This window comes from Lathamus discolor, chromosome 23 (genome assembly GCF_037157495.1).
Source record: "Lathamus discolor isolate bLatDis1 chromosome 23, bLatDis1.hap1, whole genome shotgun sequence".
Taxonomy (NCBI): Eukaryota; Metazoa; Chordata; class Aves; order Psittaciformes; family Psittacidae; genus Lathamus; species Lathamus discolor.
In genome coordinates this window covers 2488833-2514592 of record NC_088906.1, presented here as the reverse complement: position 1 = coordinate 2514592, position 25760 = coordinate 2488833, and the positions used below count along the sequence as shown (strand labels likewise).

At 50.9% G+C, this 25760-nt stretch overlaps 1 protein-coding gene across 10 annotated transcripts in view; it reads right to left on the bottom strand.

Moving 5' to 3' along the window:
* Window positions 1–25760, bottom strand: part of R3HDM2 (R3H domain containing 2) — a 40347-nt gene that overhangs the window by 7782 nt on the left and 6805 nt on the right. For 6 of the 10 annotated variants that reach the window (XM_065659762.1, XM_065659766.1, XM_065659765.1 and 3 more), the window contains exons 2-12: window positions 12108–12306; window positions 11987–12028; window positions 11293–11379; window positions 10430–10556; window positions 9429–9507; window positions 8537–8596; window positions 8005–8145; window positions 7522–7630; window positions 6256–6351; window positions 4774–4805; window positions 2040–2272 (exon numbers count right to left, since the gene is read on the bottom strand). In XM_065659762.1, coding sequence (XP_065515834.1) covers window positions 2040–2272; window positions 4774–4805; window positions 6256–6351; window positions 7522–7630; window positions 8005–8145; window positions 8537–8596; window positions 9429–9507; window positions 10430–10556; window positions 11293–11379; window positions 11987–12028; window positions 12108–12275 — 1174 coding nt within the window. In that variant the 5' untranslated portion in view covers window positions 12276–12306. The remainder of the gene's footprint in view (window positions 1–2039; window positions 2273–4773; window positions 4806–6255; window positions 6352–7521; window positions 7631–8004; window positions 8146–8536; window positions 8597–9428; window positions 9508–10429; window positions 10557–11292; window positions 11380–11986; window positions 12029–12107; window positions 12307–25760) is intronic. The other 4 variants (XM_065659767.1, XM_065659770.1, XM_065659771.1 and 1 more) reach the window with 2 other exon arrangements.

Sequence of the window (25760 nt, the reverse complement as noted above, 5' to 3'; positions counted from 1 at the left end):
TCCTCCCCCTGCTCCACACAGGGAATGTGACCAGGACGCAATCACTGTTCCACACTACAACCATGACTTGTACAGCTGCTATTCCCAAGAGCGTGCGCTCTTCCCTGACCCCAACTTAGCACCCACATTCCACATGGGGACACAGCAGTCCCCACCAACAGGTCTCAGGTAGTTGCTATATGCCTCAGGCCTTCCACTGGGCAGAGGAACCTGATATTAACAGCAGCCCCTGTCTGATGCAGGGCTCTCCAGCTCAGCACGAGGCAGAGATGACAGCATGGGATGCTATCAGGTACACTCCCGTCAGCTCAGTACCCTAAACCAGTTGGTGGGGAGAAGCTGAGCTGTTCCCAGTCACAGCTCAGTTCTGTGGCTCAGACACTAACTACATTGTCATGACCTGTTCAAGTGCTTGCCCTGAACAGAGAATCCTATTTTATAGCTTCACAGATCCAGCACACGCACATCTTTTGAGTACAAGTCTAGGAGATGGAAGGCTGGAAGCAATTCCTTCCCATGGGAGGAAAAGTGGTTTGGAAGGAGTGCAATAGATGCTGCAGGGCACCCAGCTGGGAAATGCTCTCCTCCTTATTTCAGTCTCACTTTCAGAAATAAAAGGGCTGTGAAACTATTGCTTGATGCCCAGTAGCTGCTATTTAATGAATTCTGCCTCTGATCTACTGCATTGCAACAGCTCATCTTCAGGCATTCTGCTAAGGATGTCTGTATCAGCAGCCGCATGGTGCAAAGAGGGAAACAGCTTCTGACAGTTGCCCAAGGGCTAAATGCTGAGATGGGAAAAGAGCCCCATAGTCCTCAGCCCTTCCTCCCTCACACAATAAATGAGGATACCAAAGGTGGTGCTTGGTTTTTCCCCCTTGCTCCCAAGTGAAAATTCCTGGATGTTGCTGATACTGCACAGCGAAGGTAACCAACGTGGCTCCTCACTTAGCACTGCACCGTTAAAACCATCGACTCATAGACTGGTTTGTGTTGGAAGGGACCTTAGAGCTCATCCAGTTCCAAACCCTTGCCACTACATTCTCAGGAGTATAGTGAATCATTTGGAGTGAACGTTGTAGGCAGATACCACTTAATGCAGTCGTCGTTTGATGACAGACTGTGTGCCTGATGAGACAGACTAATTGGTGACACACTCCCTAGCCCTCCTTTGTTGGAAAGCAAGGAAAAGGGCCAGATGGTTCACCCTAACTAAAGGCTCCTTAGGCCTGTGAGGGATTCTGGAGAGCAGAACTTGTAGCACAGCAGGGGAGAGAAAACAACAGCTCCAGGTGTCCTGGGTTTACCAGGAGCCGTTTTGCTCCTTCTTAGTAACTGGTGCAAGCGCTGTGTTTTGACTTCCAGCCTGGGAACAGAGCTGATAACACCGATTGTTTTTAATTGTTGCTAAGTGATGTTTATTCTGGCCAAGGACTCTGTGAGTCTCATGCTCTGCTGGGGACGAGGGGAGGCCAGGAGGGAGCAGAGACAGGACACCTGACCCAAGCTAGCCAAAGAGGTATTCCATACCACAGCACGGCATGCCCAGGGAGGTAACTGGGAGTTACCCAGAAGGGCACAGTCTCCCTCTCTTCGGGGGTGTCGAACTCGTTCGGCGGTGGTATCGTATTCTCTTGTTATTTTCTCTTATCAATATTATCATTGGCAGTAGCAGCAGTGGTTTGTGTTATACCTTAGTTACTGGGCTGTTCTTATCTCTACCCATGGGAGTTACATTCTCCTGATTCTCCTCCCCATCCCTCCGGGAGTGGGGAGGGTTGGGGGCGGGCTGAGTGGACGACCTGTGTGGATTGGTTTAAACCACGACACCAGGGTATGGGACTAACCAGTGTCCTTTGTCTCGGGGAACTGTGCTAAAGGGAAGGAAGATCTAACAGGGGGTAATGAAAAAGCAGACGAGGCAACCAGCATATCCCTGTCCAGGTACTGGATGCATTCAGATGATGCCAACCATGTCCCATGCCCAAAGCACCACGAGCCCCAGTTCCCCAGCCCGAAGACCATGAACAGTACAGTACCTGCCCGGGACGTCCTGCTGGCAGTGCTGCCTTTGCTGCTCCCGATGCTGTCCCCCCGTGTCAGGATGGAGATGCCACTGAAGCTGCTGGCTTTGGTAACGGGTGGTCGCAGGTTGCGGATGGAGCCATCGGAGTCTGTGCTGCTCCACGGCCGAGGTTCCAGTGACTTTATCTCGCTCTCGGTGCTGCTCTGGCGGCTGCCCGAGGCCCGGCTCAAACTGTCCCGGTTGCCCCTGCAGAGATGGAAGGAATTAGACCGCATGTCCCAGGGCAAGGGGCAGCAGCAGGACCTGCAGCAGTGCTGCCACACTGCGGGGGGAGCCCCAGCAGCAGCTGGCTGGGACACAGCACATAAGCACTTTGCACAGGGATCTGACAGCAGACACACGCCCGGGGCACAGCTTCCTTGGGCATGCACTAAGAAGAGCCAGGCGCTGCTGATGGTCCTTGGTGTGTGTTGAGAGCTGGCTCTTGGCCCTTTTCCCTAGCCAGATCCCCACCTGGAAGAGATGCCAGGAGAGTCAAGAGCATGATCCCTTGCTAAAGCCCTCCCTGTCTCACAACAGGGAGCATTTAACAGAGGCCTTGAGATGAAGCTGATTGAGTCCACTTTCCACACCAGCCCTGGTGAGTCTTTCTGCTCAGCTGGAACACCTACGTGTTGGGATGTTGCTACACCCAGAGCCGTGCTCTCACTTGATCACCCTCCCTTAGCCCCAGATCTTGCTACTTTACGGGACCAGCACCACATCCTAAGCAGTGAGCCTGGCTTCCAGCTAAGGATCACAAGCACAGGAATGGGCTCCCAGGTCTTTGCCAAGGAGGAACGGAGAAGGCAGCGCCAGAGGAGATGCTCCCATAGGGCTGCAGGCTGAGCCCGGCAGCAGCTCCACACAGTTGTGAAGGGGAAAAGGCAGGCTTGGAAGAAACTTCTGAAGTGATGTCCTAGGCTACTGGGAGCATGGGAGAGCCAAAGCAAACACAACCCCTGGGAAGCCTGAACAATGGTTATATCCCTAAAGAGGTAAAGGAACTGGACTATGCAGACAGACTCCTGCTTTTCCTACTCCTGCTACTCCAGGCATGCTGTCACACTCTTGCCTTCCAAGGGCACTGCCCCAGCAGCTTCAGCCATGCCTTTCTCTCCCTCTGCTTTACTACAGCCTGTTTCCAAGTGTGCCCACCAGCAGAGAGCTCTCTGCAAACACATCTGGGCTTCAGCACGTGAAGGATGTATTGTTCCATACGCCCGGCCCAAGATGTATTACTCTGACTGCTGGGTTTTGAGGGTGGTAAGCCTCTGGAGTTCACACTGACATCACCTCCTCCTCCTGAAGAGCTTGTCTATGTCTGTCCAGAGCTCAAAATGGTCCAAAGGCCACACATCCTCCCTCTCTCCGCTATGCAAACCACAAAACAAAGACAGCAGGTTAAGCAAGCTCTTTAGGGACAAGTCAGAAAAGCTCCTAGTACAACCCTGGCTCCTAAAGCTGTAATCACATCAGCAACCATCACTGTTCTATGATTCTATGAGCACCACTCCCATGTGTGGACTCCAGGACACAGCGCCTGGAACTGTGCTGAGGACATTTGATTTTCCACAACAGCATCCCTCAAAAGAGCCGGAGCCATACGACAGATTGAGAGAAGCAAAGCTGTTCCTACACTCACTTAGATCACAGAATGACTTGGGTTGAAAGGGACTTTAAAGCTCACCCAGTTCCAACCCCTGCCATGGCCCAAAAGCCCCTGTCCAGGTTTCTTGTTGCCCCTTTAGGCACTGGGAACTGCTCTAACGTCACCCCAGAGCTCAGCAGAGGGGGGTATCCCCTCCCTGAGCTGCTGCTCACGCTCTGGGGGTGCAGCCCAGCACATGGAGGGGTTCTGGGCCCAAGTGCACACTGAAACCGGGTCCTGGGGAGCTTCTCTTCACCCAACACCCCCAAGTCCTTCTCTGTAGGGCTGCTCCATCCAGTTTCCCCCAGCCTGCAGTTGTGCTTGGGGTTGCCTCCTGTCATACACAGAGAGATGCTTCCCCTCTAGAGCTTTGTCTACGAAACGAGAGGGCAGCAGGCATGAAGGCTTTGATTTTCATGCTATCCTTTATCCTCCTCCTTTCAGCAGCCTCCTGCAGCAAGGTGACTTGTCACTAACTCCATCCTTCCAGCCTTTTCATCCACAGGAAAACTACTTCATAAGAAAATGCTCCCAGTGCCCTCTGCAGCGTACTCTGATTGAAATGGAAGCCTGAGACACTTCATTGCCACCACTAAGTAATCCACCCTTTATAATCGGGGATTAGGAACAACCCCACCTATCTGGATGCTGATCCCTGTAAGGGCAGGGGGTTTCTTGGGAGAGAAGAGGCAGAATGGTTTAAAACTGCTGAAATCCTCTGGCTTCCCACTCTTCCCTGCCATTCCCACCTTCTCCCCCCCTCCATTTGCACCGATGGCTCAGCAAAAAACAGAACTCAAGAAATGGATGTTGCAAAAAGACAGGGTCAGAAACTTCACAAGCAGCCATGCATGGGGCAAACTTCCTCAGCAGGACAAGGTACAGAGTAAGTCACAGAGAGATACCTAAAAATCTGCCTCCGTTTGTGAGAACTAGGAGAAAAGGCTTCTTTGGAGGTTCTGTCAGTTTACACCAGAAAAAAGCATCATTATAGAGTCATGCAGTCCTCTGTAGAGAAAGCCAGAGCTACAGATAGTGTCTGCTGAACAGTACTGACCTGCTGTCGGTGAGATATCCATTCTGGCCAGCCTGGAAGCACGGGAAATACATGGAGATGGGAAGGAAAGAAAGGAAAGACTTAGTAACTTCGGAAGCAACAAAGCAATTTCAAAGGAAAGAGGAGCAAAGCACTAACAGTACGGGACTTGAACACAGTTTGTGTTGTGCACCAGTTACATGGTCACACAGGAGTCTTGCTGCACACCAGGCCCACTTGGCTCTCCATCCAGGCCCATTAGGAACCTTTCCTGGTACCTGTGACCCTGAGATGTCTCAAGAGTTTGCAAATCTGAGTCCTCAACTCTCTCCTTCATTGCTTTAAGGCAGCTTTGACGGTAGCTTTGTCAATGGAACAACCCAGGCCAGACATACAAGGGTCCCTATGTGCTAAATGCAATTCTCAGAGCCATGTCAAAAAGGCAGAGGGCTCAAAGCCAGCTCAGGCCACCCTGCGAGAGTCACCCCTGCCTCTGGAAGCTAGAAGCAAAGCGCTGGCTCAGCCCATGAACACAGAGCAAGGGTAAGTACATGTCCACCCCATGGTGTGCTAACACGGGGCAGCACATACTCTAGTCCAGGACTACAGGCAGGGCTGCTTGCTAACCTGTCTGGATGGCTTTGGGCCTGTGCATGGAAGACAAGTCCCTGATCACAACCGGCTGGAGAGTCACTGGCTGAAGCCTGGTGACTCAATGCAGCTCACCACAGCGGCTGCCTTAACATCCTCCTTGGGCAGGCACATGGCAATTCCCATTAGGATGAATGAAAGGCGTCTTCCCCAAGGTGCTCAAAAGCAGCAGGCAAGGAGCTGGACTTTGAACGTGATCCACGGCAGATGGGCACTTGGAATCGGCCCTGATTCCATCACTTGGCACAGCATGGAGAGCTGCCTCCAGCTGGCAGACAATACTCAACAGAGCAGAGCACAGCAGTCTCTCTGAGCCAGATGTGAGCAAGGAACACAGCTCCAACTTAGAGGAGTTCCATGTAGGGAGCAGAGATTTCAAGGAAGCAATAACCAAGCTGGACACTCCGTTAAGAAAGACAACAAATGTACTGCCCAATTCATCCTGCAAAGGCACAGAGCCCTGCCTGATACTCCAAGGCCAGCACTGCTTGGTCAGGAGGTCGAAGTTGCAGCTCCTTTCAGATTCATCCATTGATTTGCTAGTCATCCCAGAAATGCCACTGCAAAAGCTTATCATCTTGCTGGGCAGCAAGGAGCAAACCTGCCCCTTCTGTCAGTCCCCACACGTGTAGTAGGCAATTTAGGGAAGGAGCAGACTGGGGAGTGGAGGTGTAGCTCCTCTATCTCAAGGTCTTAGACATCTTTGGTAGGAGTTGGAATTCAACCCTAGGAAGACCACTCGGAAATTGGTAGAAAAGGCACTGACAAGATCTGACCTCTCAGCACAGTCAAGGCCACCTTCTGCCACAACGTTCCAGGAGGGTACCTGGCAAGTGAGTCATCCAAGCTTACCTCTCGTGCAAATATCCGCTCCCTGACCCGCTGATACTCTTCCTCTCGCTCTTCTATAGATTTGCTCCTTCTCCCATCCTGCAAGGGGAGTCTGATCTGAAGGGACAAACACATCTCAGCGGGTCAGCAGTTGCCAATGGGAGCAGGGGGCTCAGTCAGCTGCTGGCATTTTTATGCAGCAGTGTAAGTGGACGTGGATTACGGAGTGCGTGCATGATGCCTGGATGCAGTGACACAGCCTCTGCCTTTGAACCTACCTTCCGAACACCTATGTCTAGGGATGAACATCCTGGAGGTCTTAGTGCACTCCACCTCCTGGATCAAGCACAACTACTCTGCCTGATTCAGAAAGGACAGATCAGGAATATCACCACGTGCTTCTGGAAGACAGGCTGTTCCCAGGGGTCAAAAGCTAAAGGCCGCTCTTTGGAGCATATGCCAACACAGCAAACTCCTGCTCAGACATGAATTCTGTGCTTCATGGGTAGCTGCATCACCTGCAGAGTGCCACCATGGGGAAACCAGAAACTGACACTGATTGAAATGACCAGCTCCCCAGCCTGACGCCTTAAGTTCAGCAACATGACCCAAAGGCAAGGGATAGTGGTATTCTGGGGCGATGTAAAGATAGGAGCTACAAGAGCAAAGAGCCTGAGATCCCTGGTGAAGAGGTCTCCTGTCTCTTGCCTCTCCTGCCCCAGTTTTGACGTTCAAGAGTCTGTCTGACACAGGCTGGGAACGCAGCCACAGATGAACAAGCTAGCTCTGCATTACGGGTCTGGTGCCACCTGAGACAGCCCGAGGGCAGCCAGAGATTCAGGAGGGTTTTGAGCTTGGATGACTGGCAAAAAGTGTTGCATTTTGCCGATGGTTTCCTTCCAGCAGCACTCTGAGTCCTGTTGACTTCGCAGCTGGACTCGCTGCAAGCCCCAGGAAGGGGTGGGAGAGATGCTTGGCAACACAGCTCTGGGGCATTTCCAAGGGAACCTTAGCAAAAGGCTTCACCTTAAAGCCTGGCCCAGCCACCAGATGATATTCAGGGTACAGGAAAGTACCCCCCATAGAATCCACACAAATTCTTCATGCATTTCCACAGTATTTTGTCAGGTTTTCAGGATATAGCTAGATGCGGCTGCTTGGGTGGGGTGGAAGCTTCTATTAAAGAAGGTTACTGCAGGAAACCCAAGAGAAATTGAGAGTTCTCAGCTTAGAGAAGTCACATTTGACTTTCACAAAGTATGGAGACACTGCATTACCACCCCTTACCTGATTATCATCTCGGTCCATGCTGGTATCATCTCGTTTTAGGATGAACCTCTGCGGGAACTCTGCATTCTTCTCATCTTTGATGTGCTCAGAGAACCTCTGCTCAGGGCTGCAAAGGAAGAACAGGCCCTTGTTAGAAGGGGAAACACAAGGCACAGAACTGTCTCTCTAAACCCACTGCTTTGCAGGGATTAAGGAGGTGTGCAAAGGTGTTTTGTTGTGTTAAATCTCTCCTTTGTGAGGGCAACAAGAGCTCCTGTCTCTTCTCTGAGAACTAGAGAGCTAGGAAGGGCTTGCAAATAGGACTGGAAGTGAAGGATTCTCCTCTTCTAGAGAGGGGACCTGCCCTTCTTATGGAGGCAAAAACACATGGTGTGGGATCCATCCTGCTCTGGACCAGGGCTTTGCATCTGGGGGTCAGGTAGCCCCACGCAGGGAAGGGGATTCCAGCCCAGTTGTTCTCCTCCCCTCCTTCCCCCTTACATTCGTGTGTTACTGGTCTTGTTGATAATGACTGCCTTCCCAGTTTGGTCCACGTTATGGTCCATGCCAAAGTAGGCAGCTACCCGGTGCAGCAGCATCCGATGGTATGAGGTCATCTGAGGGAACTTCTTAAACTGATTGCTGAGAAGAGGGGAGAAAGCGTTAGAATTTAGAAGGCTTTGAAACAGACAATGATCATTTGACACCAAAAGAGAGATCAAGGCTGGAGATGTCTTAACCAGGTCCCACATCAGACCATGGCACATATCCCAAGCAGTTAAGTCAGGAGGCAAGTCCTTGTGTACGGACAAATGGAGATGGAGGATCAAGGCCAGGTTGGACAGGGGGTGGAGCAGCCTAGTGGAAGGTATCCCTGCCCATGACAGGGGGTTGGAACTGGATGAGCTTTATGGTCCCTTCCAACCCAAACCTTTCTATGACCGTGGGATGTACAAAAGAACAGGCCTCTTCCCAGTGTGCCCAAAAGACACTCCATACTGTTTTGCATGACACAAACATGATGACCACTTACTTGTTATCACTAATAAATTCCAGAATCTCCTGTTCTAACTTTAGTAGCATCATTCTATCCCTGTCAAGAAAACAAAAAGGAAAAGGCCACCTTTAAAGAGTGAAATTCTGCTTTCTCTGTGTGACAGCCCTTCCCTGTGACAAACACAAATACCTGGAGCAAGCAACCCTGTTAATTAGGCTTCACACACCCTCCACAGGAATGAACTAAGAAACTCCACATTTATTCATATATGGTAAATGAATTGCCAGATATCTGGCAGTTTAAAGCTGTTTTACCCCGTGGTGGGCTTTGGGTAATATTGACTCTCTGCTCTGCTGGAAGCTCCACTGGTAGAGACCCCAGCTTCGCTATTCCTATGCCAGCATTTGGGTTGATTCTATTTATTAGTGACACAGCAGTGGTTTCTTTTGAGGTTGGGATTTGACAATCAGTTATAGAAAGGGTTTTCAAGTAATCAAGCTTCCTTCCTGCTTGCATTCAAACAAACACTATCTCTCCATCATACACAATTACACGTTTTGCTTGACTGCGGTATATCAAATCACAATTGTCCTTTTTGTTTCTACACTGCCCCAGCTCCAGTAACACCCTCTGAAAGGTAAAACACACTTGCAGGTACTTTCCATAGCTGCCGTAATGCCCCTTCCTCCCAAGACACAGACATGTCCACACGTGCACACAAACTCCATGGGTTTAAGAGTCAATAAAAGTGTTCAAGGCCAGGTTGAACAGAGTGCCTAGTGTGAGGCATCCCTGGCCATGGCAGGGGGGTTGGAACTGGATGATCTTAAGGTCCTTTCCAACCCAAACCATCCTATGATTCATTGGTCACCAGGTACTCCCTTCCCTTCACTCCATTAGCAAGTGGTTTTAGTGAGAAGGCACCTACCGTGGGTTTTTTTTCAGTGTATTTACTAAAAACTCATGCAAATCTATCCCAGTGGAGTCTGTATATTCCTGGCTGGAATCTGAAAACAACACAACAGCAACAGCAGAACAAGTTAACAAAACACTGCAACAGAACAGAGCGAAGGGAAGAGGTGCGTGCCTTCCTGTCCTCACAGGGAACTGAGCCTCATCCTCAGCACTGAGTATTCATGACAAGAAGAGAGGAAGAAAAGCGCACTTTCTTCAGGCTGGGACCTGTATCACCTGGGCTCGAGCCCAGTTTCTAGCACAGGCTCTGAACACAACCTCTAGGTCAAGAGTCTCCATCTGTACAATCAGGACCATGTCCCCTTTCTGCCATGGGCTGCAGGAGCATTGGTACAAGGCACACGGGAGGAGGATGACAGAGAAAGGGAGATGAGATCAGGTCATGGAAGGAAACCCTGTCCCTAAACCCAACCACTTGGAGCATGCTCAGGATATTCCATGCTATTATAGCATATTCTGTACAAGCAATTTCTGCACCTTTGATACTGGGTGCAGAAGAACCCTGTTCTTTCCCTCTCCCCACACCCTTTGTCATTTAAAAGCAATCACAGCAAAACAAGCAAGCAAAACTGAACCTGCCCCAGTGCAGAGCTGCTGTCTGTACAAGGACTTCAGCTGCAATTTGCTCACCAGATTAAATGCTTATCTTTTAGCCATTTCTATGCCCCAAGATCACACACGCAGGATTGTACGGCAGAAACTGAGCTGACCTTCTTGCAGCCTCACAGCTTGCCATGTGTGGCAACTGAAACTGGAAGCAAAAGTCCTTATGGTGGGAGTTCTTGGGTTTGCATCTGCACTGTTAAAAAGCCACCAGATCACTAGGAATGCTGCAGGAAGCCTGCAAGTCTGCTAGGGCACATGCCAATCTAAAGAAATCCTTCCCCTCACTCTGCAGGCTCTGCTCCAGAAAGGATGCCATAGAAATGATACAGTCACCATCGAGCACCTCACCTCGAGATAGCATTTTCCTTGGAGCCTTTTCTTTATTCTTGTCTTTTTCTTCTTTCTCAGCCCCATCTTTCGTGGACTTTTCCTCTTCTTTGTCAGAAGGGCAGCTAACATGCAACTGAATGATATCCTGCAACAAAAAGCCCCAGGCTGGTCTGAGTCACTTGAACATCCCCTGGAGCTGGGACAGCCAGCACTGAAAGGCAGGGGATTCAGGTCGTGGATGTGAGCCATTTCACAGGCATCCCCATTCTAAGAGCAGCCAAAGCAGTTTCTCTCCCCACCCTCCTTCCAATGAAAAGCTTTTGGCAGGCACTGAGGGGACTCTCAAGAGCATTTGTCACTGTTGTCACTTGCCTGGATCACCTCAGAATCTAAATCACACACTTCCCTATTTGAAGCTGGTAAGATGCTGTTACATCTTTGACTCACTAAGGTGAGTCCTGCACTGTTTCAGGAAGACTCTTCTAAAGCACTTCCCTGACTGCTGCCCACCTCCAAGCTCCGGCTTCTCTGGCACTGCCCACAGTGACCACAGATGGGGATCACCTCTTTTCCTCTGTGAGCTGGCTGCTTTCAGCCTGAGCATCAGGGAAAGGGCTTGGATCAAATCTTCCTTCCCATGGCCAAAGTATCATTTCATTTTGGGGGCATGAGCTTGCACAGTGTGAGCATTTGTGGGTGCCCAGGGGGTTGAAGCAGATGATTCCTTGCATGTATGAGCAGTGCCCACAGACATAACCCATTCCTTCAAAAGTAGTTTCTTGGGGAAAATTCCTGGCTCTCAGAGGACAGGACATCACTTCCAGCAAGGCAAGGATTTTCCAGGCTTCCCTGCTCCACAGCTTGTCTTATTCTAGGCCTACCTGTGACTCCAGCAGCCCATCTACAAAGGGGCTGGATGATTCTTCACATACAGCCAAACTCCTGACCAGTTTAAGCTTTGAATTAGACTGGAAAAGGAAAAGAAAGAGGACAATTAAGACACCACAGCCAAAATGCACCCGCTTAAGGTCATGATGCTGCACTACCAAGCCACTCACACAGTCAACCAGGTTGGACACAGCCTTAGGCGACATGGTCTAGTGTGAGGTGTCCTTGCCCACGGCAGGCGGTTGGAACTTAAAGTCCTTTCCAACCCCAACCATCCTATGATTCTATATCAACCAGTCACATGAGATCCCAGGGAGCAGCAACAATAAGGAGAAAGGCCTGAGGTGCATAGACGTGTTCTGCCTTACGTATGGCAGTTGTACCTAACTCTGTCTTTTAACTGGAGGGTGCAACATGCCCTGTCCCTCCAGTGACACCTCTGAATTTCACTTCTGGTGTGTTGGGCTCTGGGGAAGGGAAAGGAGTGGCAGTAAATAGCAGCAAACAGTTCCTTCATGTGCTAAAAAGGAGCACTCCTGCTCCAGGGCATGGCAAGTGACTGTCCTGAGCTGTCATGTGCTGCGTTGTTGCATCTGCAGACAGGAAAGGCTTGAGAGTACCAGCCTGGGATCACAACTCAGTGCAGGGTGGCCACAATGAAGAATGGGACATCAGAAGAGGTCATACCTTGGCTCTTTTCCTGGCATGTCCATGGCTTGAAGTTCGCCTCTATGGAAAAAGGAAAGAGAAGGCAGGAAGCTGAATGTGGGGGACTCCCCCAAGGGACCACCCCCTCGTCTGCACTTACCTGAGACTCCTGGCGCACACCGACCTCCTCCCCGCCATCCTTCTCCACCTCCTCCTTGCTCGGTGACCTGGATACGTATTTGGTTTTGTTCACAGATTCCTCAACCACCTTTTTCTCCGACTCCTTCATTATTTCCAGAGACTCCTGGGCTGTGTTGCTGTTGGACATCTTCAGAGCCCTACAACGCAGCAACGGGCACCTGCCAAAAGATATGGCCAAAAGGGGAGAAAGGAATCAGGTGCTGGAGAGAGTTTTAAGCTGTAACACAGACTCTTGGCCATACAGGTTGTAACTCCCTTTTTGAGCTGCATACAAAGACCCCAAACCGAGCACCCTCACGAGAGCACAACCCCTTGAATGAGTGGCTCAAGGGGACCTTGCAGGAGCTGCACAACTCTCACCAAGTCTCTGGAGACACTACCTGGGCAGAACAGAGTCTCTGAGACAAACAGAGGTCCCCGGTGCAGGCACTGAGCCCGATAACTTCTTTGATATGAAAATGATTTTCCTTTCCAGGAAAGGAAGAAGTGACGTAGCTCAAGGGTTCAGAGTGAGGGTGCTGCACGGGGGGAGCTGTACTCTGCTCCGATGCCTCCAACAGCAACTAGGTCAGAAAAGGGAGCACTTGCTTGATTTACTCACCAGCCCCCCTATAATAAGATTTTAGCACCAAGCCAAGCACCTCAGAGCATGGTAAGGGGATCTTCTCTCATCATACTACAATGGAACTTTGGCATCACAAGGGGAAGATCATCAGCTTTCCCTCTCCTCTTCCAGAAAAGACAAATCAGAGCCACTGAATTGACATTTGTTGGATTCCCCCCCATAATACAGCTTCTATCCCCAGCAGCAGTCCTGCAGGATGTCTCCCTGCACATATAATTCAATGAAGGTATGTGCATTGCTAGTGCTTCTCAATAGTGATGCTTTCGAGAGGAGGTTTCCTTTTGGTATGAATGAATCAGCCCTGCTCCCCCAGGACAGACGTGGGATGCAGCAAGGGGGTGGCAGACAAGAGCTGCTGTGACAGACAGCGGCTTGCAGAGAATGTGGAAGTTCAGAGGACGCTGGGGTGGGTGGGACTGAGCTGAGCCCTGTCAGGGACACGACAGAGGTGATGTGTTCAGCTCTGGGGCAACACCACAGGGATGTGGAGCTGGTGAAGTGAGTCCAGAGGAAGTCACGGACATGCTCCTAGAGCTGGGCTGGTTCAGCCTGGAGATGAGAAGGCTCCTTAAGGGGCAACCTTAGAGCAGCTCCAGCGCCTAAAGGGGCTGCAGGAAACCTGGAGAGGGGCTTTGGACAAGGGCCTGTAGGGACAGGCCAAGAGGAATGGCTTTAACCTGCCAGAGGGGAGACTGAGATGAGCTCTTAGGCAGAAGCTCTTCCCTGGGGGAGGTGATGGGACACTCTCCAGGTTTCTTGTAGCCCCTTTAGGCACTGGAGCTGCCCTAAGGTCTCCCCAAAGCACAGGAGAGGGGGAGAATCCCCTCCCTGAGCTGCTGCTCACGCTCTGGGGATGCAGCTCAGCACATGGCGGGGGTCTGGGCTCAGGTGCACACTGAAGCTGGGTCACGGGGAGCTTCTCTTCAACCAACATCCCCAAGTCGTTCTCCTCAGGCCTGCTCTCAATCCATTCTCCGACCAGCCTGTATTTGAACTTGGGATTGCTCTGACCCAGGGGCTGGACCATTCACTCGGCCTTGTAGAACTCCATGAGGTTTGCAGGGGCCCATCTCTGCAGGCTGTCCAGGTCTCTCTGGATGGCATCCCTTCCCTTCAGTGTATCAGCTGCACTACACAGCTCTGTGTTACCATCAAGCTTGCTGAGGGTGCAATTTTCAGACTCAGCTCAGGTCATCAATGTCAATGGAACAGTTTTCACTACAGAGAAGGCTGCAGAGCCTCACTGCTAAGAAATCCTGACACAGCCATAACAACAGCAGCTTTCTTCAGGCTGGTTTTAACATAGAAGGAAAGCATACTTAGAAACAAAGCACATCCAACTGCACACTAAAGCAGAGTTAAAGTCCTCTGAGGGCTCAGAAATAAATATCCTGAGGCCGGTGATTCACTGGGGGGGCAGGACAGTCCCCACCACATTGCTCGGGTGGACAATCATGTCAATTCTGAGCACTGGGAGCAGATGTAGGCAGGATGAGCTGGACCACCCCAAGGGAGGTTTGTTGGTGCAACTGATAATTCACCCCAATAAGCTGTGGCCTTCAGTGTTTCACTTCACCCCTCTGTATAAGGCTTCAGTATCAGCATCATCTATCACAAAGTGATGCTCGCACCAACAATTTGCTCATTGGCTCCGGAGGCAGCCAATGAGAATCACAGCTCCATGGCAACAAGGCTCTGTCGCTAGGAGCAACCGGATGAGTTTGGGGGTGATTTAGAGTCCCCCCTCCCCATTCTCCTTCCTGAGCACAGCGTCTGCTGTAGGAAAAGGTTTTCACAGGAAGAAGTGGAGGCGGCTGCAAATTCAAGGCATTAAAGGCTCCTCGGTTCTCCTGCTCCAGGCAGCACAGTGCTCCCTGCCTGCACGGAGGCTTTTGTCCTCCCCTCTTCTGCCAGGGCACCGCAGCTGGTAGAGTTTTTGCTGTATTAAAGCACAGCCGTAACAGGAGGCTGTGATTCAAGGCTTTGCTAATACAACCAATGAGGGCCACCACAGATCCTGAAACACCTCCTTCCGTTCAGTGTCCAGTCTGCTCTGCAGAATGGAAGCTGCCTGCACAGACACTGCTGACAGGGGCATCCCACAACAGGTCTGAAGCCTCGGCTTGAAAGCAAACAGGTAAAGAGCCTTTTGAGTACACGCTGCTTCATCAAATCACAGACTGGTTTGTGTTGGAAGAGACATTAAAGCTGCCCACAGGCAGGGACCCCTTCCACTGGAGCAGCTTGCTCCAAGCCCCTGTGTCCAACCTGGCCTTGAGTACTGCCAGGGATGGGGCAGCCACAGCTTCTCTGGGCACCCTGTGCCAGCGCCTCAGCACCCTCACTGGGAAGAGCTTCTGCCTAAGAGCTCAGCTCAGTCTCCCCTCGGGCAGGTTAAAGCCATTCCCCTTGGCCTGTCCCTACAGGCCCTTGCCCAAAGCCCCTCTCCAGGTTTCTTGTAGCCCCTTCAGGCACTGGAGCTGCTCTAAGGTCTCTCTGGAGCCTTTTCTCGAGGCTGAGCAAGGCCAGCTCTCTCAGCCTGGCTCCAGAGCAGAGGTTCTCCTGTTGGGGAAGAGCACCCTATCAGGGGCAACAGTTTGACCTAGAACTAGCACTTGGAGCAGTGAGAAAGCCCCAACACCATACCCAGGCACACTCATAAATTGCAACTGTCTCAGCCAACGAATCAGCATGTCTTGCATTCTCTCCATTGTTTTATTACCAGTTGAAGAGAGGGATTTAATTCCTCACTCCCATACAATTCCTACAAAACCTAGCAAAAAAAACCAACCCCAAAACCAACCCAAAACAAGCAGGAAAAACCAATCAAATCCAACCCAAAACCCAGGAGGCCACTTGTATCTGACTGCACAGTGCATAGGCTCCCAGTGCTTAGTCACTGCCTTATATCTTAATCTCCACCCCCACATTACATCAGAGGTGAAATGATGATGCAGATGGAAAGGTTTGACTCCAGGTGGAAATAACCTTATAGGAACAAGGAGACAGGAAATGCAAGTGAGATGCAAAGCCCCCTCAAGTTCAATTCTGGAGCATATCAGGAGGTCTCCAGCACATCCCACCCAAACAACTCCAAGGAGGGAAAAGATAACACCAGTTAAATAGGAACATAGGAACCGGAGCCTGGAGAGAGGTGTAATCCTGAAGCGCTTCTTCATTCTAAGTACCTCTAAAAAAGGCTGTTCACCAGTACAGGTGCATCTGAATTATCACAACATTCAAAGCAGAACAAGTAATTTCTTGCCCCTCCAGATGTTCTCTCTCAAGACAGGTCTTTGCTTCCTGCCCCAAAGGCCACTCTGCTCTTTTTATGCAACTTAAACTGCTGCCTTTCGCAGCAGTAGATGAATTTCAGGAGCAAAGGAGGTATCTTCCACTTGTAACCGAGCCCTGAGCCTTCAGACTGAGAGCAGATACTGAACCAACGAAGGATTCCCTGTACCAGTTAGGAGGGTATCCCAGCTCAGAAGCATCCTTACCACAAGGACCAACGCAAGGGGAGAAATGGCCTGTCAGTGAAGCGACACAGATCCTGTTCCTCTGCCAGGAATACAGAGGTGGCAACGTCCATAGCATCATGCAGTCAGCTGCCATCACTGAGTCAGCTCTACCAGGGGCTCACAGCCAAAGGAGAACAGCAAAATGACAAAGGAAAAGTGTGTTGGGTTTTTCCCCCCTCTACAAGGAAACTGCTGACTGGGGATAGCAGTGGCAGGAAGAGTCACCATCTGCGGGAAGCTTCGGTGCGGAGTTGACCGATGTGCTCAGAGAATCCAGCTTGACTGCCTGCATAGTCGGGTCCTTGCTTTTGACTCCAGGAGCAGCCTATACGCTACGCAAGACCAGAGCTCCCACCTCATTGCTGCTGCGAATAAGTTGATGACACAGAAAGAAGGCAGTCATTGGATTCAGGCATGCTGGAGATCTCCTGGGGAAGATAATGCAGTTCAGCACCAAAGCCAGAGGCTGTAAAGATCCCCAGATCCCACTGCAAGCCTCCTCCCCACCCCAATTTGGCTTCCTGCTCCACTTTTGAGGCATGCTTCCTTTTATATACGCATCGAGAGGAGAAAATGGTGCATGGAGGGAGGTAGCACAGGAAAATGCAAGTGAGCAGCCACAACAAATGGTTAGAAATCAGCTTAAAATAATGCATCCGTTATTGCCTGTTATGGAACCATGCACTGGAACAGCTTTTATGTTCAAGTGACCCAACAAGAAAAGGAGACTGGAGGAAAAGGAGATGGAATTCTGTTTGCAGCGCTCAGCATCGGCAGTGGAGCCTCACTGCTCCACACCACCTCTTTGCCAGGCAGTTTACTTGCATTTCCAGCTCTCCAGTCGGAAGCATCAGACTCAAATCAGCAACCCAGGGCATTCTTTGCTGCTCTACAGCACTTCTGGGTACAAAAGAATCTCTGAAGTACTTGGAACAGGATGAGTAAACTCTGCTCACACCTATTCTGCAGGCATGAAGAAAGAGATGCAGAGAGTTTCTGCTCCAGTTATTAGATGCAAGCAGCTTTATGTGCCTCCTAGAAAGGCTGGACAGAAAGAACAGCACTGGGAGAAAGGAACCTACTGCACAATCACCACGGGAGGGTTTCCAGGAGGAGGTGGTCAAATGATACTGAAGAAAGTGGGTTTAAACAGCCTCAGGCTTCAAACTCCCTTTTACTTGAGGTTCACAGCCACAGAAGCCATTTTCAGCCTTTCTAAGTCAAAGGGGTATTATCTATTTGATGTTAAAACCAGACAAACAAAACCGTGATGCTGTCCTCTTTCCCTTTTATTTTGGGAGCTGCAGTGAACCCTTTCCTCCTTGTTGGGAACGAAAACCAAACCACAAACCAGAAGCCAGAGGTACAAACGGCTCATGTCCAGTCCCAACACTGCACTTGGGGACAGCTCCTCTGAGGGCCCCTGGGCAGTAAAGACAAATCCACGATGAGCATCTCCCCATCAGAGAGTTCCCTTCTCCATTTCCCCTGGTCTTCCTTTCCCCATCACGAGCTATTCCTGTCTTCATCTGAAGAGCAGGGAACTGCTCCCCGTGACGTCAAAGCAGTTTCCCAGCAACAATTAAGGAGGGCTGTCCACCACAGGGGTTTCCTGAAAAGCTAGCAAGGAATGATCCACCTCCTTTTCACTGTGTCAGGATGCACTAGGACAGCATTGAGCAGGAACTTCTGTTAACCCTTCCACAGCCCAGACGAAAACCCTGACATAGCCTAACTTTTCCAGAGAACCCCCCAAGCAGAATTCCTTCCACCTGAACCCATCCACAGTGAAATCCTTGATCAGGTAGGCAAATCCTGCAGGAGATGGAGGTGGTAACCAGGCTTCAGCAGAATGCCTGGCATTAGAAAGAGCTCTTCTTGTGATGGACACAAGCCCAATAGGAGCGACCAGTGTGCAGCTGCAGCACAAAAGCCAACAGGATGCTGGGGGACATCAACACAGGCATCACTAATAGAGATAAGGATGCCATTGTCCCACCCAGTGCCTGCTGGGCCATACCTGGAATGCTGTGCTCGTCCCTATATATGAAAAGAGATGTGGACAGGCTGCAGAAAGGCCACAATGATAATGAGAGGACTGGGCAGCCGTGTGAGGAAAGGCTGAGGGAGCTGGGTCTGTTCAGCCAGGAGAAAAGAAGTCCCAAGGGAGACCTTGTCACCATAGTCCAGGATTTAAAAGGTGGCTACAGAGAAGACAGAGGCTTTTGACAAGGAGTCACACGGAGGAGGAGAGCTGGGCACAAGAGGGGGAGAGTCTGTCTGGATATAAGGAAAATCTTTCCCACTGAGAACAGTCAGCCATTGGAATCATCTCCCCAGGGAAGTGGGGACTCCCCAGGGTTGGACACTGTCAAGATCTGGCTGGACAAGGTGCTGGGACATCCAGTCTAGGTCCTGCTTTGCCTAAGAAGGTTGGACCAGATGATCCTTGAGGTCCTTCCAACCTGGAATGATGGGCTTCCCTCGTTCAAAAAGCAGGGCTGCTATCTATATCCCCATTTTCAAGGCTGATGCTCCTGCTTCTCACCATGCTGATGCTGAGCCACTCGACACACTACAGGGCAAAGGGGTACACAGCAAATAGAAGACACTGAGGCTGTTTTCCAGGTGGGATCCAGAATCGGAGCTGATCATTACACAAAGCAGGGAATCATGATGATTTAAAGGAAAAAAGAAAAACATCAACTTAATTTTTTGGCTGCCAGCTGCAAAAGTTGGACTTGACACAGAAGAAGGAGTGTGAAGAGCAGGTAAGGGGTAAGATGTTTCCCTTCCCACTGTCCATACAGCCTTCACCATTCACTGCAGTGGCTGCTCCTGCTGCTTGCAGATCCTCAAGCCACAAGCGATGCTTCCAGTTTAATGCTTCTTTAAACTGGAAGCATCCTATTTGAACTGGAAGCATCATCTGAGGCTTGAGGATCTGGAAGCCGTGACATTTTAAAGACATGAAGGGAAAGGAAATGGGTCCAACACACCTGAACAAATATCCTGCAGTAGGTAACATGGAGCCCAAGAAAAGCAGCTCCTAAATCTCAAATGAAGGGAACATCATTTCCAGTACCTGAGGTTTTTTAGGCAAGACCAGGTGATGAACCTGCGTGAGAAGGCAATGAAGGCAACCTCAATTCCTGGCTCAACTAAACCCGCTTCAGTAACAGGTTTAAGATGATTAAAACATGGGGTTAACATATATAGGTGAACACAAATATAGTCCTACAGAACACCAAACTGCATAAGCTAACCTGAAACCGTCCTGTGGCACATAGCCAATGAACTAGCCAACGTTTCTCACCAGCTAGCCAGCTTCAAGCAAGTAAATCCTCTCCTGTATAACCCAGCAGAAGAGCAGGAAGCATTTTGTCTTGGCAAAAGAGAAACTACCCAGGAGCAAGCCGCCTAAATGCCGAGCTACGACACAAGGAGAACCCATGAGACCGTCACAGGGAACTCCTTCATGACATGGGAGAGTGCAGTGTGCTTGCTGGGGATTCCCCCGCTGTCGGTGCATCCCCTGCATCACAAAAGGAGGAAGGAGAACGCTCATCTCACGCTCTCCAGTCTCGCAGAGCCACATATGCGTTTTAGCACAGCACCATTTTAAACGAACCCCAGCAAAGCAGCAGAAATCCTGTCACTTACTTACCCGAGATGAACGAGGTCGGCTCCCCAGCCCTGAGACACTTGCATTTATAGCTATGCTGTATTTCACACAGTGTGGGTACGGGGAAGAGGGGAAGGAAAAGTCTCCAGTCAATCTCTCTCAAGCCCAAAATAACTGAAGACTTAGTCTAAAAATAAACTCACCGCGGTGGCTTTGCACTCTCAGCAGGTCATCTGTCCCCTGATTCCAACGGAGCCCTCATTGCCACGACCAGCTCAAGAGGAACTTTGCCAGGATAACATCGCTCCTTCGAACGGCTCCCAACCCCGACTGAAACGCTAGTGATCGTCGCTGCTGCTACAGCAAGCTAATTGCTCTGACAAGCAGCTCTGAAGCAAAGCAGAGCCCAGCTGTTGAGAGGGATGTCAAAGAGAGCTCTGCCAATAGCCACATGCACACACCCCCCTTCCTGCTCTCATTCAAATACTTCAATGGAGCTGCCTCCGCACAGCCCTGCACAGCCCCGAGAAGGCTTTAAAGATGCAGCAGCCCTCCCCTGCCAGGCACAGGGGCAACGCGGATGAAGTGCAGGAGCGAAGAAGAGAAGCCCCGGTCACCATCAGCATCTTCCAGAAGAATTCAAGTGCGGGGACCGTGCTCTGCAGAACACCCTACGCGTGCCGAGGTAGGTCACGGGCAGCCTTGCTTCACTCCCATCACTGCTGCCATCGTGCTTCCACGGGGGCAGTTTGTTAATGGCTTCATTGCAATGCAGCTGGGTGTTCTTCCTTAGTGATTAAGAAAGAAGAAATGCAAACGGCCCTGGAGAGGTTTGAAACCTCTCAGCCCCCTTCAATTCTCCCCCAGGAAGAGGTTTTCCATCCCAGACCTGGTGACCAGGCTCACAGGCTGCGACCAAGTCTCCTCTCCATATACGAAAGCTTACTCGTGAGCACCTAAGGCAGAGGCAGACTCCACAATGGATCTCAAGCACATCCTGTCCCTCACCAGGCTCAGATGCTCCTTCTTGTTGGATTACAGGAATCTTCTGACTATAGCTCTAAACACCGGTCAAGAGCAGGCAGGAATCAGGCTCAGGGCATTGGGAGGGGGGTTTAGCCTGGAGAAGAGGAGGCTCAGGGGGCACCTTATTGCTCTCTACAACTGCCTGAAAGGAGGTTGTAGTGAGGTGAGGGTCTCTTCTCCCAAGCAAGAAGTGACAGGACAAGAGGAAACAGCCTCAAGCTGTGCCAGAGGAGGTTTAGACTGGAGATTAGGAACGATTCCTTCCCCAGAGGGTGCTCAGGCATTGGAACAGGCTGCCCAGGGCAGGGCTGGAGTCACCGTCCCTGCAAGTGCTCACAAATGGTGTAAACAAGGCCCTCAGTGCAACGGGTTAGTGGTGGCCTTGGCAGTGCTGGGGAATGGTTGGACTGGATGAGCTTAAAGGTCTTTTCCAACCTGGTTGATTCTATGATTCTTCTGCACCAGTGGTTCCCACTGGGCAGGACCCCATCCTAGCAAGACACAGCCAGAGCTAAACAGCATCTGCCTCGGGGCCAGCACCAACTTCAAACACAAGCAGCTCAGTCAGAGCTCTTGAGGAGGCTGCTTGATCAGGCTGAGCTCTGGCAGCAGAGCAAGAGGTAGCAGGGCTCCTGTGTGAAGCCAAAAGCTTTGCAGAGAAAGGAGATGACGACGAGAAGGCAGGCTCGGCCTTGGGCTCAAACAGATGAAGAGGCTCGAGTGGGACAGTTGAGATGCACGGCATTAACTGACAGCATCCATGGCAAACCACATGGGGCTGTGTTGGTAAAGGCTCTTCAGGGCTTGCCTTTACCACTCCTGTGGAGTTAATGCAGCTTCTTCTACATGATTCCCAGCCAAAGCAACAGTTCAATAAAGCTTTTAAAAAGCAAGGAGACAGATAACAGTAACCTGATACATCTCAGCTCTGTCACAAACTGAGGTTCCAGTTTGCAAAGCAGCCTTGCTTTGCAAAGGACTTCAGTTTAAAGGTATGCATGAGCTTCTGCCTTAACCTGCTTCAGAGCCTTCCGAACCAAGCCCATGCAGAAAGCAGGTGAATGTTTCTCCTCTTCCTGCTGGATGTGCTGGGATCCCGGCTCCACAAACAGCTCCTCGCTTCTGCCCACAGCAATACCCACATTTGAAGAGGGGGTCCCACGGCTACACAACCAGAGAGAAGGGAACAACAGAGGGGGCATGACAGAAGGGGCAATAAGACAAAAGTCACTTGCAGTGCTCTACCAGTGGAGGGCCACAATTAACTGACACCCACACGGGCTGAATGCAAAGGCTTCACGGATGTTGTATGAGATTTCTCCATTGGAAGGTGGACGGAAAACAGATCCAAAGGATTCAAGTTCCTTTTATACCTCCTGGTACTGGCCATTTCAAGGTTTTTCCTCTCAATTCTGTCCAAGGAAAGTGAACCACGACCTCCACGGGCTGCTCAGCAAGAAGCCAGCCTGGACATTCATGTCCCCCTGCAGAAAGCATGCGCTCAGATTGACTCCCTGTGGCAGCTTGAACCCAGCCAAGCTGCAGGACTCAGAGGTGAGCTTACCAACCTGGCATCAGGGTTTGCCCCTCTTTTTAACTCACCTGGTTGGGGTTTCTTTATTCCTGGGCCCCTGGAGTTTTAGACCTGGAGTTCTGAACCCTAACGAAGCTCCAGCAAATGAACAAGCAATAGGAATGGACTGATGCGTTCAGGTGCAGGAGCACACTCCAGCATCCCATGCCCATGCTGGGGATCTTTGCTCCACCTGGATAAAGCCTTAAAATCTCTCTATTTTGCTAAGGAACATCTGTGGTCTGCTGCATTTCCACTCGGGGTCGTTAAGAACAGTTGCTGGCACCCTCTGCTCTGGAGCCCTGCAGTGACAAGATTAGTGCTGCAAAGGGAGGGAACTTTGGCTGCTGTTCTTCCCTTTCTGTTTCCAGAGATGCTCCGCTGGCAGAGGCATGCTAAGCAAGAGCATACAACCAGGTTAGGACCTCTGTGGAAACCCCACTGTCAGTTCTTATCAGCCAGGTGAAAGCAGAAGGAAAAGCAGCTCTGTAACATAAGCCTAGAAGCCCCATCTCGAGCACTTCAGACGCCTGGCAGATGGCATTCCGAGTGGGAAAGCTGTCCAGCCCGAGGACACAAGCACCTGCCCTACACAGCACAGATGCAGCTTCCTGTGAGCTTGTCCAGCTCATTCAAAGCCCACTGCTTCGAGTCCTCAGCACTTCACCTTCCTGAAGTGTGTGAGAGGATTTCCTAAGCAGCATCTTTCTCCTTAGATGGGGAGGGAATCAATCTTAGGTGGGAGGAGAAGGAGGAGGTGAAGGAAGAGTGAGTCAGCCCCACCAGCAGGCTGGACCAAGCCTACAGAGAGGGCTCCTGCCTTTCGCACCCGAGAGCCACTTGCACACGTAGGTGCATGGGCAAACTAGGTCAGGGAAAGCGGGGCACAAAAGGGATGCGGCAGCTCCAGGTATTGTCTGTGCTCCCAGCTCGCCAGGGAACTGCCTGTGCTTCGTGTAGTAACAGTGCAGAGCAAACAAAGGGAGAAGCAGCAAGACACATCCCCTCCCTCCCGGGCAGACAATGAGCCTTGGCTCTGCTTTGCCTGGCCCAGCTTCTACTGAAAGGAGACACATCCATTTGGTAGTGGATATAATCCCATCAGAAGGGGGACACCAAAGTGGTGGCATGGCACTGGTGCAAACTGCACCAACAGCCAAGGACGGGGCTCCCTCATGTGATGGATAACCTGCGTCAGACACTTAGAAAGGGAGAAGAGTACTACCAAGGGACTTAAATGCATTCATCTACACACCCAGACCAGAAAATTCCCTCTCCCCTTTGAAAAGGGGAAAACGAGCCTGGGACAGACCCCCTGTTGCAGGCACATCTCGCTTCTGCCAGCTTTAGCTACTGCAGCACCATGGGGATGAGGGAGAGAACTCAATCAGATGGAGAACTGCATCACGGACTGTTCTTTGGGTTGGACCTGACCTTGCTCACTGCATCCAGCAGCAGGCTGCAATCCCTCATTCATTACTCAAGTGAGAGGTAGAGACACGCTCTCCAAACAGCACACGCTTCCAAGGACATTGAGCAGGCAGACTGCAGGAGAGATGTGACTCATCTTCAGGGAACTGCCAGGTATACCCCAAGCTTCTAAGGGATCAGCTTGGACAGGGAATGCGCTTAAGCAGCCACCATAACACAACCACCACACAAGGTAAGTCAAAGGTGTTCTGTAAGTCCTCCAGGCTTGGTTTTGTAGGAGCGTATATGCAGCAGAAGGCTCGTGTCTGGAGTCAAGAAGCAGGAAGGATGAGAACTGCTAGGAGGTACTTAACATGGAGCTGTGGCTCCTTCAACATCCCAACCTAGAGTGTGCACCCATTGAAATGCTGAACGCCGGAGACCAGCAGAATCCCCGCAGCTAGGGCTGAAGGAAGGATGCTCTGGTCTTCCTCATCCTTTTCCATGGGGCACACAAATGGAAGAGGGGACAAGAAAGTGATAGCAAAGAGAAATGCTGAGAGGAACTCAAGGAAGGAAGGGGAATTAAGTTCAGTGAGTGGCTGGAAAAACCCAGGGATGAAACATCTTGCCCACCTGCTCCTTGGAAAGGCTGTGCTGCCATCCCTGATGGATAAAGGCCTGGATGTAAAAACGAAGCACCACACAAGGAGCTTTGAGTCAACCTCACCCACAGCCACAGCCTGATGCTGTCCTCCGCTTTGCACACACACATATGCATGAAGTCTTCTGAGGCTGAAAAGAAGAATTTATCTTTCCTCTTTTAAAAAGGGACCTTCCATTCAAGCCTGCCTCAGCTGAGGATGCATTATCATGGCAACCATCCCCTCCCCGTCTGTCCCAGCAAGAAGAGCATTAAACACACCAAGGTCTGAACAATCCTGCATGAGTCCAGGCTGCAACCAAGCCCCATGGTCCCCTCAGGCCCTTGTCCAAGCCGCGGCCAGCGCGATTTGACATGAACCAAATCTGTCAATGGCTCAAGACAGACACGTGGGCAGTAATGAGCAGTGGGAGAAAACACAGCATACTCCATTCAGCTCCAAACACTGCTAAATAATTCAGGAAGAGAAATGCCGCAATATAGAGCACAGCATGGTTTAAAAATAGAACATGTGCCGGTGCCAGAGGAAGGGAGGGGAAGGAGTGAAAAGCAGAGAGAGATGGCATGAACTAAAGCATGTGTGGCAACACACGGGGCAGCCCATGGATGCTGCAGCCTCCCAGCTCTATGTATTGATGCCAGCAGCGGTTTATTTGCTTGCCCTTTAAATTGGGAATCCAAAAGAATTGTTATTCTTGTTATTATGATGAACGTGGCAACAGAAAGCAGGGCTACCCTCTCTGGATCAGAGCCCTGCAGCAAGGCACAGACCCAAAACCAGGCCAGCAGCACATGCGGCAGCACCACAGGCACCAGCTCCCAGTGGCCAGGGTCGGGGACAGCCGCTACCTGTGGGTCCTGCTCATGGGAAACTCAAACAACAGAGCTTTGAGATGTTTTGTCCAATGTTTTCTGCTGGGGGTGATGGCGAAATGAGTGGCCACTGTTTCTAACGGGAAAGTTAGAGCCTTTTTTCTTTACTCAGCTGTTCTCTTGTAAATCCAGCTACCTTAATTTCATAGAATCATGGAATGGGTTTAGGTTGGAAAGGACCTCAAAGCTCATCCACTTCCAACCCCCTGCCATGGGCAGGGACATCTTCCACTAGAGCAGGTTGCTCCAAGCCTCATCCAACCTGGCCTTGAACACTGCCAGGGATGGGGCATTG